The sequence below is a fragment of the Peromyscus maniculatus genome, chromosome 23, assembly GCF_049852395.1.
Source record: "Peromyscus maniculatus bairdii isolate BWxNUB_F1_BW_parent chromosome 23, HU_Pman_BW_mat_3.1, whole genome shotgun sequence".
Taxonomy (NCBI): domain Eukaryota; kingdom Metazoa; phylum Chordata; class Mammalia; order Rodentia; family Cricetidae; genus Peromyscus; species Peromyscus maniculatus.
In genome coordinates, this window is record NC_134874.1 from 16,392,445 (window position 1) to 16,409,182 (window position 16,738).

The 16,738-nt window shown below is 49.9% G+C and overlaps 1 protein-coding gene across 4 annotated transcripts in view; it reads left to right on the plus strand.

The window, feature by feature from the left end:
* Dnah10 (dynein axonemal heavy chain 10) overlaps positions 1-16,738 on the plus strand; it is a 129,232-nt gene that overhangs the window by 63,599 nt on the left and 48,895 nt on the right. For all 4 annotated transcript variants that reach the window (XR_013047554.1, XM_076560204.1, XM_076560206.1 and 1 more), the window contains exons 37-45: positions 1,135-1,326; positions 2,188-2,306; positions 4,035-4,193; positions 6,356-6,491; positions 9,409-9,534; positions 11,592-11,726; positions 11,989-12,205; positions 13,228-13,347; positions 14,757-14,902. Coding sequence is in view for 3 of the 4 variants with exons in the window: in XM_076560204.1 (XP_076416319.1) it covers positions 1,135-1,326; positions 2,188-2,306; positions 4,035-4,193; positions 6,356-6,491; positions 9,409-9,534; positions 11,592-11,726; positions 11,989-12,205; positions 13,228-13,347; positions 14,757-14,902 (1,350 nt within the window). In the remaining variant the exon portion in view is untranslated. The remainder of the gene's footprint in view (positions 1-1,134; positions 1,327-2,187; positions 2,307-4,034; positions 4,194-6,355; positions 6,492-9,408; positions 9,535-11,591; positions 11,727-11,988; positions 12,206-13,227; positions 13,348-14,756; positions 14,903-16,738) is intronic.

A 16,738-nucleotide genomic window follows, 5' to 3' on the forward strand; every position in this document is an offset into this window, starting at 1 on the left:
TATATACCATTTTTTTTTTCAAGACAAGATTTCTCTGTGTAGCCTTGGCTGTCCTGGAACTCACTCTGTAGACCAGGCTGCCCTTGAACTCAGAGATCTGTCTGCCTCTGTCTCCTGAGTGCTGGGATTAAAGGCGTGCGCCACCACCGCCCAGCTTTACATTCAATTTTTATAGGTTTCATTATGGATTTTTATTTTCTATCAAACTTTGGAAAAAGTGAAATGCAAATTCCAGGTATATCTTTGGTATTTTATATAAACTTTCATATTTCATTTTCATAAAAATATTCTATGAAACTGGCTTATACTTTATTTATAATATTTTGTATCTATATTAAATCATACTGAATTTAAAAAAATTTCAAGACAGGTTCTCCTTATGCAGCTGTGGCTAACCTTGAATTTTCTGCAAAGACCAGTCTTACACCCACTTCACAGAAATCCATTGCCTCTATTCCTGAGTGCTGAGATTAAAGGTGTGTGCTACCACACCTGGCCAGAGTTCTAAATTTTTTAAAATTTTAACTGGGGATGCACCTCACCTAAGTAGTAGGCATTTGCCTAGGTTCAATCCCTATTACAGCCCCCAATTTTCTTTAAAATATATAAATCTATAACATAGAATGTATAAATCTATAGCATATAATATGTATAAATCTATGACATAGAATATGTTTTGTTATATATTGTTTTGGGAGTTGAGACATGGTTTCTTTGTATAGCCCTGGTTTGCTCTGTAGACTAGAGAACTCACGTAGATCCACCTGCCTCTGCCTCACAAGTGCTGGGACTAAAGACATGCCCCACAACGCCCGGCATATATTATGTTTTTTACATTTGTTTATTTAGTGTGTGTGTGCATGCATGTCTGCGCCATGTGCGTGTGGAGTCAGAGACTAATTTGTGGGAGGGAGTTGTCTCTTTCCAACGTGTAGGTCCTAGGGATTAAGCACATGTCATCAAATGTGGTACCTTTCATCTGATGAGCCGTCCTGCCAGCCCTCATTACGGATGTACAAAATTTGTGACTAGACGCATTAAATTTTATAAGAACATTCCACTCTGTGCTGGGCAGGAGGGTGTCCAGGGGCTTGCTGGGTTCTCTGGCAATCTCTCATCCTCTGGCCCCTCCAGGATGTGGTCCTGATGCGGGCACTGCGGGACATGAACCTGCCCAAGTTTGTGTTTGAGGACGTCCCCCTCTTCCTGGGCCTCATCTCGGACCTGTTTCCTGGGCTGGACTGCCCCCGTGTGCGCTACCCGGATTTCAACGATGCAGTGGAGCAGGTGCTGGAGGAGAATGGCTACGTGCTTCTGCCGGTCCAGGTGAGCAGGGTGCTTTGGAACTCACACGGGCCTGGAACTCACTAGGTAACACGGGCCGGCCCCAGGCTCATGGAGCAGTCGGCAGAGTGCTTGCCTCGCAAGCAGGCAGACTTGAGTTCAGTTGCCTAGAATCGGTGTAAAAATCTGGGCTCTGCGGCACGGCAAACCAGCTCTGGTAGGGCAGAGCATGAAACTTGCTGACCAGACAGTCTAGCCTCATCAGTGAACCCCAAGTTCAGGGAAGCCATCTCAAAAAGTAAAATGGAGCTCAGTTGAGGAAGACAATTGCTCCCCCCCCCCCCCCCCCCGCCATTGAAAACACACACACACACACACACACACACACACACACTCCTGTCAGGAATGTAAAATAACACACTGCACTGGCAAGCAGTCCGCCAGCTCTTCGGCAAGCTACACCCAGAGGCATCCTAGAGCCTGGTGATCCCGCTGCAGGCGCCCAAGAGCGGTGAGAACATGTCTGCTCAGGAACACACTCATGAGCTCACATGGTCGGATATTCACAGTGGCCCAAATGTGGAAACCACAGTTCCTGTCAGCTGACGGACAGATACATGTGGCCTCGTCATCGTCATCATCGTCATGAAATACAATAGTATTTAGCACAGTGGCACACACCTCCAGCACTCAGGAGGCAGAGACAGGAAGATCAGTTGCTCAGGGCCAGCCTCAGCTACATAGGAGTTGGTTCTCTCCTATCCCATGCTCAGGTGGTCAAGCCTGATGGCAAACACCTCTGCTGGCTAAGCCAGCTCACCAGCCCTGAATTACATCTTGCTAAACTGTTATTTTTTTTTCCAGAAGATATGTTTAACGCAACTGCCTGTGTCTGTCCCACAGGTGGATAAAGTGGTCCAAATGTTCGAGACCATGCTGACCCGCCACACCACAATGGTGGTAGGGCCCACAGGAGGGGGCAAGTCTGTGGTCATCAATGCTCTGTGTCAGGCCCAGACAAAGTGAGTGTCCTGCTGGGGTTGGGGGCATTTGTCAGGGCAGCCTCTTAGGAAGTGTTTGGTGAGAGCTTTCATCTCATGGGCCGTGTGTGTCTGTCTCAGTCACGAGTTGTTTTCTGATTGATGTGATCAAATACCCACAAAAAGCAGATGATGGGGACAGAGGATTTATTTTGGTTCAGAGTTTGAGAGGCTGAAATCCATCGTGGCCGGGAACTGTGGCATTCCTGGAGGCAGGGGGACAGGAGCAGAGCGCTGAGACTCCTCATATCTGGGATGACCAGAAAGCAGAGGGCCACTAATGCTGGCACTTGCAATGGGTCTTTCTTTAGACCGCCAGCTCCCAAATAACGACACGGAGGCTTTTTATTAATTATGAGAGCTCGGTCTTAGCTTAGGTTTGTTCCCAACTAGTTCTTAAATGATGTGGAAGGGCCAATGAGATGGCGCAGAGCCTGTAAAGATGCTTTCAGCCAAGCCTGACAACGTGAGTTTGAACCCCAGAACCCACATGGTGGATGGAGAAAGCCAATTCCCACAAATTGTCCTCTGATCCCCAATAAAGAAATGAACTATAATAATTACATAAATTATTAGAGTTAAACAAAGCCCCTAGAATATCCTAATGACTCGCTGTGGTGGGACAGTCTTACAGACTGCCGGGGTTCTCGACAGACCTGGATGAATACCAATATTCCAGGCAAACTCCAAATAGAGCCATGTGACCTGCGTGGCTCTGGCATTTCTAGATTGCACAGAAAATCTCAGGACTGGGTCTGGGGGACCGCCTCATAGTTAAAGAGCACTTGCTGCACACTCACGAGGGCTTGAGTTCAAATCCCCAGTGCCCACGTAAAAGGCAGGCATGGCTGTGGTCCATGGAACCCCAGTGCTGTCGTGGGAATGGAGATGGGAGGGTCGCTGGGGCTTGTGGCTACTAGCCTAGCTCCGGGTGCGGTGAGAGACCCTGCCTCAAAGAAATAAGGTAAAGAGTGATGGAGTAGGACAAACACCTCGTGTCATCCTCTGGCCTGTGTCCACACATACATGTGCATATGGTGCATGCACATACATCACACACACACACACACACGCACACACACACACACACACACACACACTAAAGTAATAATATCTGGCATTGGGTGGTACCACTTTCTTTTTTCTCCCTGTCCCATATAAGGGGCCGGGGACAGTGGCAGGCTGAAGACTGGAACTCATAGCCTTGGTCATTCTCTTCCATTCTGTAGTCCACTGCTGACAATTCTCACAGCCAGGACACAAATCCATACACACATGTGTATAATATTGCACGTTTACTATTTACTATTCATTTGTCTTAAAATTCTGACCCGTGGGTTGTATTAGGTTTGGTTTTCCGTTGATTAGTTGCAGTGTGGTGGGGATCTGCCATCACAGAGGGGCGTGTCCGGTCCACATGACTTACAAAGTGTGCCGCACACAGAGCCAGGTGTGGTGGTGCGTGCCTGTGATCTAGCAGGCAGAGGCGGCAGGATCACCATCAGTTTGAGGCCAGCCTGGTCTACTTAGTAAGTTCTAGGCTAGCCAGGGCCACATAATGAGACCCTGCCTCTGACGCTCCTTACAAAATAGAAGCACAGATCAGCTTTAGAGTGGATTCCCATCTGTACTTCCTGTCGAGGGTCTCCTATGTCTGCCTCCAGTGCTTTGTTGGCCTGAGTCATAGCTGAAGCTGCCTTTTTGGTTTAGGCTTGGACTAATGACGAAGCTGTACATCTTGAACCCCAAAGCTGTAAGTGTCATTGAGCTCTACGGCATCCTGGACCCCACCACTCGAGACTGGACAGATGGGGTGCTGTCAAACATCTTCAGGGAGATCAACAGGCCGACCGACAAGAAGGAACGGAAGTGAGTGTCTACCTCGTTAGCCAGAAGCCTGGGTTAGAAGCGATCTCTTTGGTACCCTTTAATATTGAGCAGTTTCTTAGAATTTCTTTAACTCATGACCTTGATGTTCTGGAATATTCCAGACCAGCTGTATTATGGAGGAGTCTCAATTTTAGTTTTCTGGCTGCTGTCTTGACTCTGACTGTGCATCTCAGAATGTCCCAGGGATGCGGTATCTGTCTCAGCACTGGAAATGTATGGTGTCTGCGTGTCCCCTTACTCACAGTGCCGTCTCTTCTGGACAAGGCATCGTGTCCGTCTTTGGAGTGGATTGGCCATCTGTAGGGAGATGGCCACACCCCGTTTCTCATCAACCCCACACCCACTGAACAGCTATTGTTACTTGTTTGAGTCAAGTCTTCCTGCCATGGATACAGATGGCAAGTCCCTGTTGAGAGGTGAAATAATTATAGAGTGTGGGCTGTTAAGTCACATGATGGAATTGGACACATGGTGCACGTCCTCAATTTGATAACAGCCCAGGGGTTATGAAGATAACACACTTAGGAGCTACATGCTGAAGTATTAGGGGAAAGGATTATCATATCTGTAACAGATCAAAGAGAGGGAGGAGGGGGGGAGGGGGAGAGGGAGAATGAGAGAGAGAGAGAGAGAGAGAGAGAGAGAGAGAGAGAGAGAGAGAGAGAGAGAGAGAGGAGAGAGGAGACTATGAATCTAACAGTTTGAGAATCTGCTGGCCCCCTGTACTATTTTCTTATGAAGATAATTGGTATGGAATTGGGAACCATCCGATGATCTAGAACGATGTTGTCTTGAGATCTTTAGCTGAGGCCTCCCCCTCTCCTGGCTAAGTGTAGCGTATGGCGGCACACATCTGTAAACCTAACATTTGGGATACTGAGGCATGAGAGTTTTCAGCCAGCCAGTCTCTACCTCATGAGACCTGGCCTAAAAATAAATAAATTGGGCTGGAAAGATGGCTTAGTGGTTAAGGTCACTGCCTGCTCTTCCAGAGGACCAGGGTTCCATTCCCAGCACCCACATGGCAGCTCTCAACCATCTATAATTCTGGTGCCCTCTTCTGGCCACCTTAGGCACTGCATACACAGGTGGCGCAGATATTCATGCAGACAAACACTCACCCATATGAAATAAAGGTTAAAAATCTTTAAAAAGTAAAGAAAAAAAGAAGAAGAAAAAAGTTTCTTTTTTAAAAATAGTGATAAATTGCAATGTATTCTTGACCTCAGCTTTAAGACAAAAGTGTTGTTTGGGGTGGTGGACACTTTCTGTCACTGTGAAACTACTCAGGACTAGCAGATGGTTCCGATGCAGGAATGTAGGACGCTGTAATTTACAAGAACAAATGGAGATAAAGGCAAATAGTATGAGACGAAAAAGAAGGTGATTGCTGGGGCTGGAGAGATGGCTCAGTGGTTAAGAGCACTGGCTGCTCTTCCAGAGGTCCAGAGTTCAATTCCCAGCAACCACATGGTGGCTCACAACCATCTACAATAAGATCTGGTGCCCTCTTCTGGCCTGCAGGCATACACGCAGGCAGAGCACATAATAAATAAATAGATGAAAGAAAGAAAGAGAGAGAGAGAGAGAGAGAGAGAGAGAGAGAGAGAGAGAGAGAGAGAAAGAAAGAAAGAAAAAAGCCTTTAATCCCAGCACTCGGGAGGCAGAGGCAGGCGGATCTCTGTGAGTTCGAGGCCAGCTCTGGTCTATAGAGCGAGATCCAGGAAAGGCGCAAAGCTACACAGAGAAACCCTGTCTCAAAAAGACAGAAAAAGTATTGTAGAATACTAGTTGGTAGCCAGGTGCTGATGGCTCACACCTTTAATCCCAGAATGGATCTCTGTGAGTTCGAGGCCAGCCTGGTCTGCAGAGCGAGTTCCAGGACAGGCTCCAAAGTTACACAGAGAAACCCTGTCTTAAAACAACAACAACAACAACAAAGCTAGCTGGATTGTGCCTGACATTCTCAGACCCTCAAACACTAGTGAGCTGCTCAGTGTTTATGCACCACACGGTCAAACATCAGGACAGAGGGAGCGTGCTGGCTGGGAAGCCCTGGGAGAAGACATTGAACAGGAGGGACAGTGGGGTCACTGGGAGTGTTCTAGTGTCTGTGGCTTACCTCTCTTTGGTCAATGCAGGTATATTTTGTTTGATGGCGACGTGGATGCCTTGTGGGTGGAAAACATGAACTCCGTGATGGACGACAACAAGCTGTTGACCTTGGCCAACGGGGAGCGCATTCGGCTCCAGGCACACTGTGCCCTGCTCTTTGAGGCAAGTCATGCCGAGAAGCAAACTTGAACAGGGTCCCTGCTTTTAGTTTGTTAAGTCTTTATTAAGGTAGATGATCGTGAAAACACAGATGTTTACAATGAGTTCAATGTTTCGATTTTCAACATGACATCTAACTACGTTTGCGCACTCAGGTCTGTGTGTGGGTTAGAAGTCCGCTTGTGGGAGTTGGTTCTTTTGCCCAGTGTGTGGGTCCCAGGCATTGAACTCGGCTTGCCAGGCTTGCCAGCAAGTACTCTGCTCACTGAGCCATCTCACTGGCCCCAACCTTCGTTTCCCATCGTCTTCCATCATCCCCTCTTTAAGCTGGAGTCGACAACTTCCATGCCTGTTTTTCGAGACAGGCTCTCACCATGTGTAGCTCCAGCTTTCCTGGAACTAGCTCTGTAGACCAGGCTGGCCTCAAACTCACAGAGATCCGCCTGCCTCTGCCTCCCCAGTGCTGGGATTAAAGGCGTGAGCCACCACTGCCTGGCTGTTTTGTTTTTTTAAGCTCTTTCTCCTGAGAATCATTCTGTGATCTATAAACAACATGCTTAACCTGCTGTTTATTCTTTTACTAAATCTATCCATTACTAGGTTGGGAAGATAGCTCAGTGGTTAAGTGTGCTTGCTACGGTTCCAGAGGACTTGAGTTTGGTTCCCAGCATCCATATTAGGCATCGCAAACACCCATCACTTGCACTCCAGAGGATCCTACCCCCTCTTCTGGCCTCCCAGGCACTAAAATCACTTAGTGAACATACCTACACACACACACACACACACACACACACACACACAAAACAACACTAAAAATACAAGCTTCTAATTTTCTTTTCTTTTCTTTTTTGAGACAGGGCAATTTGTCTGTATAGTTTTGGTGCCTGTCCTGGATCTTGCTCTGTAGACCAGGTGGCCTCAAACTCCCAGAGATCCACCTGGCTCTGCCTCCCAAGTGTTGGGATTAAAGGCCTGCGCCACCACTGTCCGGTGAGCTTTTAATTTATACATTATTACTGAACATGGTGGCACATGCTTGTCATCCCAACAATTAGGAAGCTTCACAGGAGGCAGGAGGATTCCCATGAGTTTGAGGCCAGCGTGGGCCACACAAGGAGTTCTTGGCCATCTATAACTCAAGACCCAACCTCACAGAAAGAAAACAAAAGTTAAAACTTTACATAGTATCTACTGAGTCCTCTAAAGATGGGGATCCATCTGCTGTCTTGGTTGTCCACCCTCCCTCCTCAGAACACGACGTTTCTGAATCGTTTAGTAGCACACACTGTTGTCGTTGTTCTGAGTACAGAAATATTTACGGCAGGGCCAACTAGTATGCTGGAATTCCTTTCTTTTTTTCTTTTTTCTTTTTTCTTTTTTTTTTTTTTTTTTGGTTTTTCAAGACAAAAGTTCTCTGTGTAGCTTTGCGCCTTTCCTGGAACTCACTCTGTAGACCAGGCTGGCCTCGAACTCTCAAAGATCCGCCTGCCTCTGCCTCCCGAGTGCTGGGATTAAAGGTGTGCGCCGCCATAGCCGCCGCCACCACCCGGCCCTTTCTTTGTCTTTTGGAACCATTTTTTTTTGTCTGGAGCCTGTGGTCACTTTCCCTTTCTCTGGCGCTATTTATTTGCCTTTTCCTTCATTAAGAACGTCTTTCCATCTCGTCCAGTATCGAGCCCTCCCGGTTTTCCTAGAGACCACTCCCCTCCCCTCCCCTCCCCTCCCCCGTTTTCTGTTTGCCCCACCAAGGGCTTGTTTCATAGCTGTGCCCTAGGACTCGCCCTTCCTTCAGATGAACCGTGATGTTATTCCTCTCCGGTTTGCAGAGCTCATCCGTGCATTTGCGTTTGCGCAATGCCGTTGTCCAGTTGGCTGATGGACCCATGTCACTTGGAAGTGTTGCTAATTCTCTGCTTCCAGTGCCTTGTGCTACCTGATGTCAGCCATGTTGACGAAGAAGCAGGAAAGACGGACAAAAAAACTCCCTAAAGCGATGTCTGGGGTGGGGGGTGGGGCTGTAGGTCAGTTGGTAGAGAGCTCACCTAGCATGCTTGAGGCCCGCCCGGGGTTCATCTCCAAACCAGATGTGCTGGCACACACCTGTCAGTCGAACACTCAGGAAGCGGAGGCATGAGGACCAGGAGTTCAAGGCTATCCTTAGTTACAGGCTAGCCTGGGCTACATGAGACCCTGCCTTAAAAAAATTGAAACAAAACAAAACAAAAACAAGGGGTCTGGAGAGGTGGCTCGGTGGTTAGGAACACTGGCTGTCCTTGCAGAGGACCCTGTTTGCTTCCCAGCTCCTACATGACAGCTTGCAGCTCTCTGTAACTCCATTTTCAAGGGATCTGATGCCCTCTTTTGGCCTCTGTGGAGACCCCCACACACCTCGTGCACAGGCACACTCAGGCTCATCCACACCCACACTAAATAAAATAATAAGTCTTTAGAAAAAGAAACCCACGGTACTTGTTTCTAGGTTCTGGGATCTGAATAGCTTGCGTCCATGTTTCTAACTTTTCTACGTTTTATCAGGTAGTCTACAACTTTTTTATTTAATGGGGAGATGTCACATCAGGCGTGGGCGATCTCATTGTGACCTCCATGTTCAGTTTAAAACCTCAACAGTTCAGCTGGGCGGTGGTGGTGCATGCCTTTGATCCCAGCACACGGGAGGCAGAACCAGATGGATCTCTGTGAGTTCGAGGCCAGCCTGGTCTACAGAGCGAGATCCAAGACAGCCTCCAAAACTACACAGAGAAACCCTGTCTCGAAAAACCAAAACCAAAAAAGAAACCTCAACAGCTGTGCTGACTGTCTGGCATGGGCTTTGTGCCCTTGTTTGCACAGGGAAGGTCCTGGCCTGTGTAGCCCAGGAGCTAGCAGCCAGGAGCTGAAGGATTCGCTTGCTTTCCAGGTGGGAGACCTGCAGTATGCCTCTCCTGCCACTGTGTCTCGATGCGGGATGGTCTACGTGGACCCTAAGAACTTGAAATACCAACCATATTGGAAAAAATGGTTACAGCAGCAAATACAAAACAAGGTGAGCATTGTCCTTAAACAGCTCGAGCATCGTCGGGAATGTTGGACGAGGGATGCTTGCAGGACAGAGCAGCACCTTGACCTGGTGTGTGTGTCCTTGAGCACACAGCCTAATGAGTCTTTGGGCCGTGTGGCCCTGGTGCGATGGGTGCTGATGACCAACTGGTTTCTGCAAAGAGGCAGATGGGAAACACTCCCAGTGGCATGCGTGAGCTTCTTTTGTACCTACTCAAGTTTGCTCCTGGGGTGGGAACACAGTCAGAGGCAATGCACGCGCGAGAGGACATGGCTGCAGGCAGCGGAGGTTACCCCAGGTGGATTCTGGGTTTCAGTGTGCAAACCTGGTTCAGATGGGGCCCGGTTACGGGGAGAGAGGATGCCCCTGCTCTGTGCTTCTGCTCAGCTGGCCGAGTGCCGTGTGCCGACGAACCAGGTGCCCCATGCTTGAGATCTGATGGGCTCAGCTGACCGCTGGACTGCCCAGAGTGTCGCAGCTTGACAGTCGGGTTCATTGAAAGGTGATGTATGCGGTGGTCATGTGTGCATTTGTGGCTTCAGATCACACCCAGAACCCTGCGACCTCATTTTCACAGGTGGTCTGGATGTCTTCTCTAGAAGACTGGTGTGAATTGGAAACCAGTATTATCCCAGAGAAGAGAAGGCCAGGGTCATCAGAAGCAATGTCATATGGGGAGAGTTTCCCTCGTGGGACTCTTAAGGACCCATGAGTCCCTTGATGGGCAATGGCACCATATTGAGAGAGTACTTTGAGCACTTAACTTTTTAATTTTATTTTCTGCCTGGCTCTGCCTCCTGAGTGCTGGGATTAAAGGCGTGCACCACCACAGCCCAACTAAGATTTTCTTTACTTTTAATTAAGTACACACACACACACACACACACACACACACACACACACACACACACACACACACACCACATTTTCATGCATATGAGTGGAATGTCCACAGGGGCCAGAAAAGGGCATTGGACCCCCTGGAGCTAAAGTTACAGGCAGTGGTGAGCTGCCCACTGTGGGTCCTGGGAACTGTACTTGGATCCTCTACAAGAGTGGTAATCTTTTTTTTTTTTGTTTGTTTGTTTGGTTTTTTTTTTTGAGACAGGGTTTCTCTGTGTAGCTCTGGCTGCCCTGGAACTCACTTTGTAGACCAGGCTGGTCTCAAACTTACAGAGACCCACCTGCCTCTGCCTCCCAAGTGTTGGGATTAAAAGCATGCACCATCACTGCCTGGCAACAGTACACCATCTTAAACTTTTAAAAAGTATTTATTTTATTTTCTTATGTGCATTAGTGTTTTTCCTCTGTGTGTGTGTGTGTGTGTGTGTGTGTGTGTGTGTGTGTGTGTGTGTGCATTATGTGTATGGTTGATGCCCAGGAAGGTCAGAAGAGGGTCTCAGATCCCCTGGAACTGGAATCATAGCCTGTTGTGAACCACCATGTGGGTGTAGAGAATTGAACTCAGGTCCTCTCTGTAAGAGCAGCCAGTGCTCTTAACTGCTGACCCACGACTCCGGCCTTAGTATGCCGTCTTAACCACTGAGCCTCCTCTCCGGCCGCACACCCATTACATTACTTTAAACTCTGCTGAATGGTGGTTGACTGTGATGCCTGAACTGTAAGACCGTCAGCTTCTTTTCTGTCAGATGGGACCTGTTATCGCCCGTCACTCACAGGTGTGGGTATGTTGGGGCAGCGAAGGGAAATGGGTGTAGCATAAAGAACAAATCTGGGGCTGGAGAGATGGCTCAGCGGTTAGGAGCACTGGCTGCTCTTCCAGAGGACCTGGGTTCAATTCCCAGCGACCACATGGTGCTTTACAATCATCTATAGTAGAATCTGCATGCAGGCATACATGCAGATAGAGCATTCGTATACTTAAAAATAATAATAATAATAAAAAACCCGAATCTGTCTACTACTGACCCTGCTGAAGTCATCGCCATAGCTATTTCCTGCCCTTCTTGGGACAAGACAAACCTCTGATGAGCCTCCGGTTGGAAGGACCCTTGAAAAGGATTTGGATCTCTCCTTCACAGATGGAGCAAAAGCATTTAAATGACCTCTTTGAGAAATACGTGCCCTTGCTCATCGACATGATCATAGAGGGGATCGTGGACGGGAGACAAGGGGAGAAGCTTAAGATGGTTGTTCCTCAGACGGACCTGAACATGGTGAGAACCCTTCCGCTTCCCGGGGAGAGGGACCCGGGAGGTGGGGGAGGGGCCTATAAAAGGGGGCAGAGGTGGCGGACGGGTGACTGTCAGGGCACCTTCCTGTGACCCCGACGCAAGCTAAGGGGCCAGGCTCCGTGTGTCCAAGCCAAGATGGCGGGTGTTGATGCCATCCCTGCGGGATGCAGGACGCAAAGGACTCAGGACAGGACAGCATCGTGGAGGTCAGAAGGATGGACTGAGCCAGGCTTTCTGTGACCAGGTGATCCAGTTAACCAAGATGATGGACTCGCTCCTAGAAGGGGAAATCGAGGACCCTGACCTGCTAGAGTGCTACTTCCTGGAGGCACTCTACTGCTCCCTGGGCTCCTCCCTGCTGGAGGAGGGAAGAGTCAAATTTGACGAGTGCATCAAACACCTCTCGTCAATGCCCACCGTGGACACGGAAGGGCGCTGGGCCCGCCCTGGAGAACTGCCGGGTAGGAGTCATGACCCGATCCTTCGGTGCAGATTTGCGGAGGAGGAGGAGGGGACCTTGCTTTTCCTTGTCCCTGCCTGTGTGGCGAGGCCACTGCCATGCTCAGGGCTTCCAGTGCGTCGCCCACCCCAGCGGGCCCAACACCCTTAGCCACTGCGGCTGGAGGGGGCTGTGCCTCCGACTCCATCGTGGACCCTTATGTACTAGCTCTGGCCGAGCTCGCCACACTCGACACACTCCGGGGTTCCCCATTTTTCCTCTGGGCTCCCCCATCCGTCTCATAGACAGGCCGATGAGTCACAGGAAGGCATCCTATAAAGGATTTTTGCCTGAATGTGTGCGCCTTTAGTTAGAAACAGGTGGGGCCCCCAGATGGCCTTCTGCTTGGAGAAGTGGCCTGTCTGAGAGACGGGTGGGCGTGGCACACATGTGAATGGGGATTCTAGCCAGGAAATGGTCTAGGGAGCGGGGATGGGGGGTGGGGGGGTGTAAGGGGGGCTGGGGGAGGTGGGGGTGGGGGTGCAGATGGTGGGCGGGGCTTCAGCTCTGGAGCTATCTTTGACACCATGCTTCTTCTTTTCTTCCCCGCCCTGTCTTTGCCAGATGCCCTATTGGTCATGGGGTCATGGGGTCATGGGTCATGGGGTCATGGGTCTTACCTGTACTTCTCTAGTCTTAGAGTTCAGCATCTGCATCAAAGTTGTCTGTTTATTTGCCTCCACCACCCTTGCCTGGGCCACCAACAAGAGTGGGGTCATGGCTTTGTGTCACATGGTTGTGTCCCCGAGGAAGGACTGGCGGTTAGCTGCAGAAAGGTGGCACTGGTTCAAAAGTCCCAGATTCTGACCCAGGAGAGGACAGCATCAATTCTGAGTACTCACTGACTACCTCTCCCGTGAAGGGGTAGCAAGCGAGACTGAATGTAGCTCTGAGGTGGACAGGCAGCTCATTCCAGATGCACTAGACTCTATCCTGTCCCCCATGTCTATGACAAAAGCCACATGGACCCTTGTCCCCCGGCAGGGCATCTTCCCACCCTGTACGACTTCCATTTCGATCCCAAGCGGAACTACTGGATCCCATGGAGCAAGCTAGTTCCTGAGTATGTTCACAGCCACGAGAAGAAATTCATCGACATTCTGGGTATGTCAGCTCCAGCCCCGGTCCTCCTGGTGTGAGCCGGTGTGAAAGGGTGTAAGTGGGCGTGAGCTGGTATAAGTGGGCATGCAAAGAAGACCATGGCCTCGTTGGCAACTGAGTGCCATCCAGGAACTGGCTGGGAATGACTAGAGGGTGGCACCATCGGCCCCTTGGGGTCCCATTTTGTCCCACACCTCTGAGCACCTCTGTGTGGCTGTGACCTGGGCTTTTCCCTGTAAGCCGATGCCCACGATAGCCTGTTCTCCGTTTTCCTTTATGTCTCCTGGGGCATTCCAGCCACAGAGGTGGGCATGGGGAGGGTAGGAGGGAAGCCCCAGCAGCAGGTCACAATGGGCGTGGACCTTGACAGAGCCTTGATCCGTCCTGTATGATTCCACAGTAAGCCTGTCTGGTCTGGGGCATGTTGCTTCTGGAGCAAGACATCTGCATTTTCTCAGGAAACCGCGCCCCCCACCCTTCCCATTGAAATGGTCCCATGGAGAGTGGGTGGGCTGGACCTGACTGTGGTGATGCTGCCTTTCGCAGAGGTTTTCAGGAAATTGGGCCTACAGGTGCCTGAGGTGTGAGTCGGGGAGAAGAGGGGTTTTCATTCTGAGCGCAAATCAGATGGAGTTCAGGGAGCTGGGTGGTTGAAGTTGGCTGCCATTACCACAACCACTTTGCCAAGGAAATGTGCCGGACTCAGTTACACACTTTGATTGGGCGGATGTCGTGCCTCCAAAAAGCCATGGAATGTCTGGGAAACAGAGACTAGGCTTTATCCATATTCACCTTTGCAGCCAGAGCTTGGCTTAAAAACAAAGCAAAGCAAAAATACCAGGTGGTGGTGGTGGCGGCGGCGGCAGCACTCGCCTTTAATCCCAGCACTCAGGAGGCAGAGGTAGGAAGATCTTTGAGTTCGAGGCCAGCCTGGGCTACAGCATGAGGACAGCCAGGGCTGTTATACAGAGAAACCCTGTCTCGGAAAAAAAAAAAAAACAAAAAAAAAACAAAAAGCCTGTGCGTGTGTGTGTGTGTGTGTGTGTGTGTGTGTGTGTGTGTGTTACAGGACTATGCACCTGGGCACACTTGTGGAAGCATGAGCAGGCTGTCAGGTGTCTTCCTGGGCCTGTTCTGGTTATCCTGACTGGCCAGCAAGCTCTCAGGTTCTTCCTGTCTCCACCTCCCTGGTGTTAAAGGCACCCACAGCCACACGCAACTTTTAATGGAGGCACTGGAGATTTGAACGCTGGTCCCCATGCTTCTAGAGCGAGGCTCTTACCCACTGAGCCACCTCTAATCCCAGAGCTCGGTGTTTGCTGCCTCCTACTGGATGCATGGGACTCGGTGTGAGCACCAGGTGGCCAAGGGCTCAGAGTTCCTGGGACAAACCTTATTCTTTCATCTTTCAGTTCACACAGTGGATACGACCCGCACCACCTGGATCCTGGAGCAGATGGTTAAAATCAAGCACCCTGTCCTTTTTGTGGGTGAATCGGGCACGTCTAAGACAGCCACTACCCAGAACTTCCTGAAAAATATGAATGAGGAGACCAATGTGAGTGTTCGCTTGTATTGGTTGACAGTTGCCGGGTAACAAGTTAGCCCAGCCTGGTGGCTCAGTGGGACAAGCCCTTATGACCTCTCAGCTCCCGTGGGTCAGGACTCTGATGTGGCTTAGACTTTAGTCACTCTTGGGTGACTCCAGTTCAGGGTCTCGCACAGAACTGTAGTTAAGGTTGGTGAAGGCTCTGTTCACCTGAAGGCCTGACCGGGGCTGGATGGCCATCTTCCAAGGTGGCATTGCGTGAGGCTGGAGGCCCCGGATCCTCAGTGCGGACCTCTCCTAGGAAGGCTTGATGGTGCTTGTCTGAGACCGTTGCTATAGCAAAAGGCCTGAGACCTGGTAAGTGCCGAGGAGTCGACATTGACTTAAGGAACGTCCAAGAGCATGGTGCTGCCACCCGAGAGGTGAGGGCCTTCGTGGCACATGGTGGCATGGTGGGTGGCGAGGCGGCACATGGTGAGAAGAAGTTCACGTTCATAAAACAAAAAAAAGCCACCACTTCCTTAGAACCCTTGAGTCTTACTCTGCAGATGGCTTGAGAGGCGATAGAGAGCCCCTCCATCCCGTGGCCCCCAGCGGTCCTGGGAGCCTCCGAGGCTCACTCACATGAAACGAGGGATGATGTCCAACGCATGGGATGTGCGGCATATTCCATCCCCCGCAGTGACCCAAGGGCAACTGGCGTCCTTCATGGCGGAAATCCACATGACAGAAGCCACTGTGTTCCTTGTGACATGGCGTCAGGAGTTCACTGTACCAGACAAGGCAGACAAACGTGTGTTTCTTATGACAATGTCAGAAGCTACTAAATAATAAGAAGCTCACCAGGTTTAGCAGTTTCTTTCTTTCTTTCTTTCTTTCTTTCTTTCTTTCTTTCTTTCTTTCTTTCTTTCTTTCTTTCTTTCTTTCTTTCTTTCTTTCTTTCTTTCTTTCTTTCTTTTTTTTCTTCCCGAGAGAGGGTTTCTCTGTGTCACCTCGGCTGTCCTGGAACTCGATCTGTAGACCAGGCTGGCCTCGAACTCACAGAGATCAGCCTGGCTCTGCCTCCCGAGTGCTGGAATTAAAGGTGTAGCACCACCACCCAGCCTAGGTATAGCAGTTTCAATAGCAGCTATTATCATAATAGCTTGGTAGCCTGGGCAAGGTGAAGAAGGCAAGTTCTTTATTCCTATTTTAGTGACTGATATTAGCTCTCACAGCACGCCATAGATATACTCTTTACCTATGTGTTTATATATGGATTACAGAGTGGATACAAGCAGAGGCCACAACAGAGCTCAAGGGTCTCAGAAATGTGCTGGGAATCCGTATCAATGATCACAAACCCGATCAGAGCCAGAAGGGAGATGCTGGGGTCAGGTTTGAGTGCAAAGCTGAGATTTCTTTTTAGCTGCCAGGTTAAAAAAAAAAGCTGAACTGGGTCAGGATACAGCAGGCCAGGACCAGGTCCAGACAGGTGAACAGATGGACTGGCAGGTAGTCGAGTACTCTCTGTCAACAGCAGAGGACAGAGCCCAGTCAGCCAGTCCTTGGCCCTGGATGCACACTGGTCCATAGACCAACAACTTTGGCACCAACTGAGAAGTTGTTAAACCCCTCACTCACTGAACCCCGGCTCTGGGTAGGGGCTACCGAGCTGTATGGCACAGCAGTCCAGCTGTGGCTGGTATATGGCTGAGTATGAGTGTGTGTGTGTGTGTATGTGTGTGTGTGTGTGTGTGTGTGTGTGTGTGTGTGCGTGAGCACGCATGCATGTGTGTGTGTGTGTGTTTGCGTGAGCACGCATGCATGTGTGAGCATGTACGTGCCTGTGTGTGCACTGAGTTC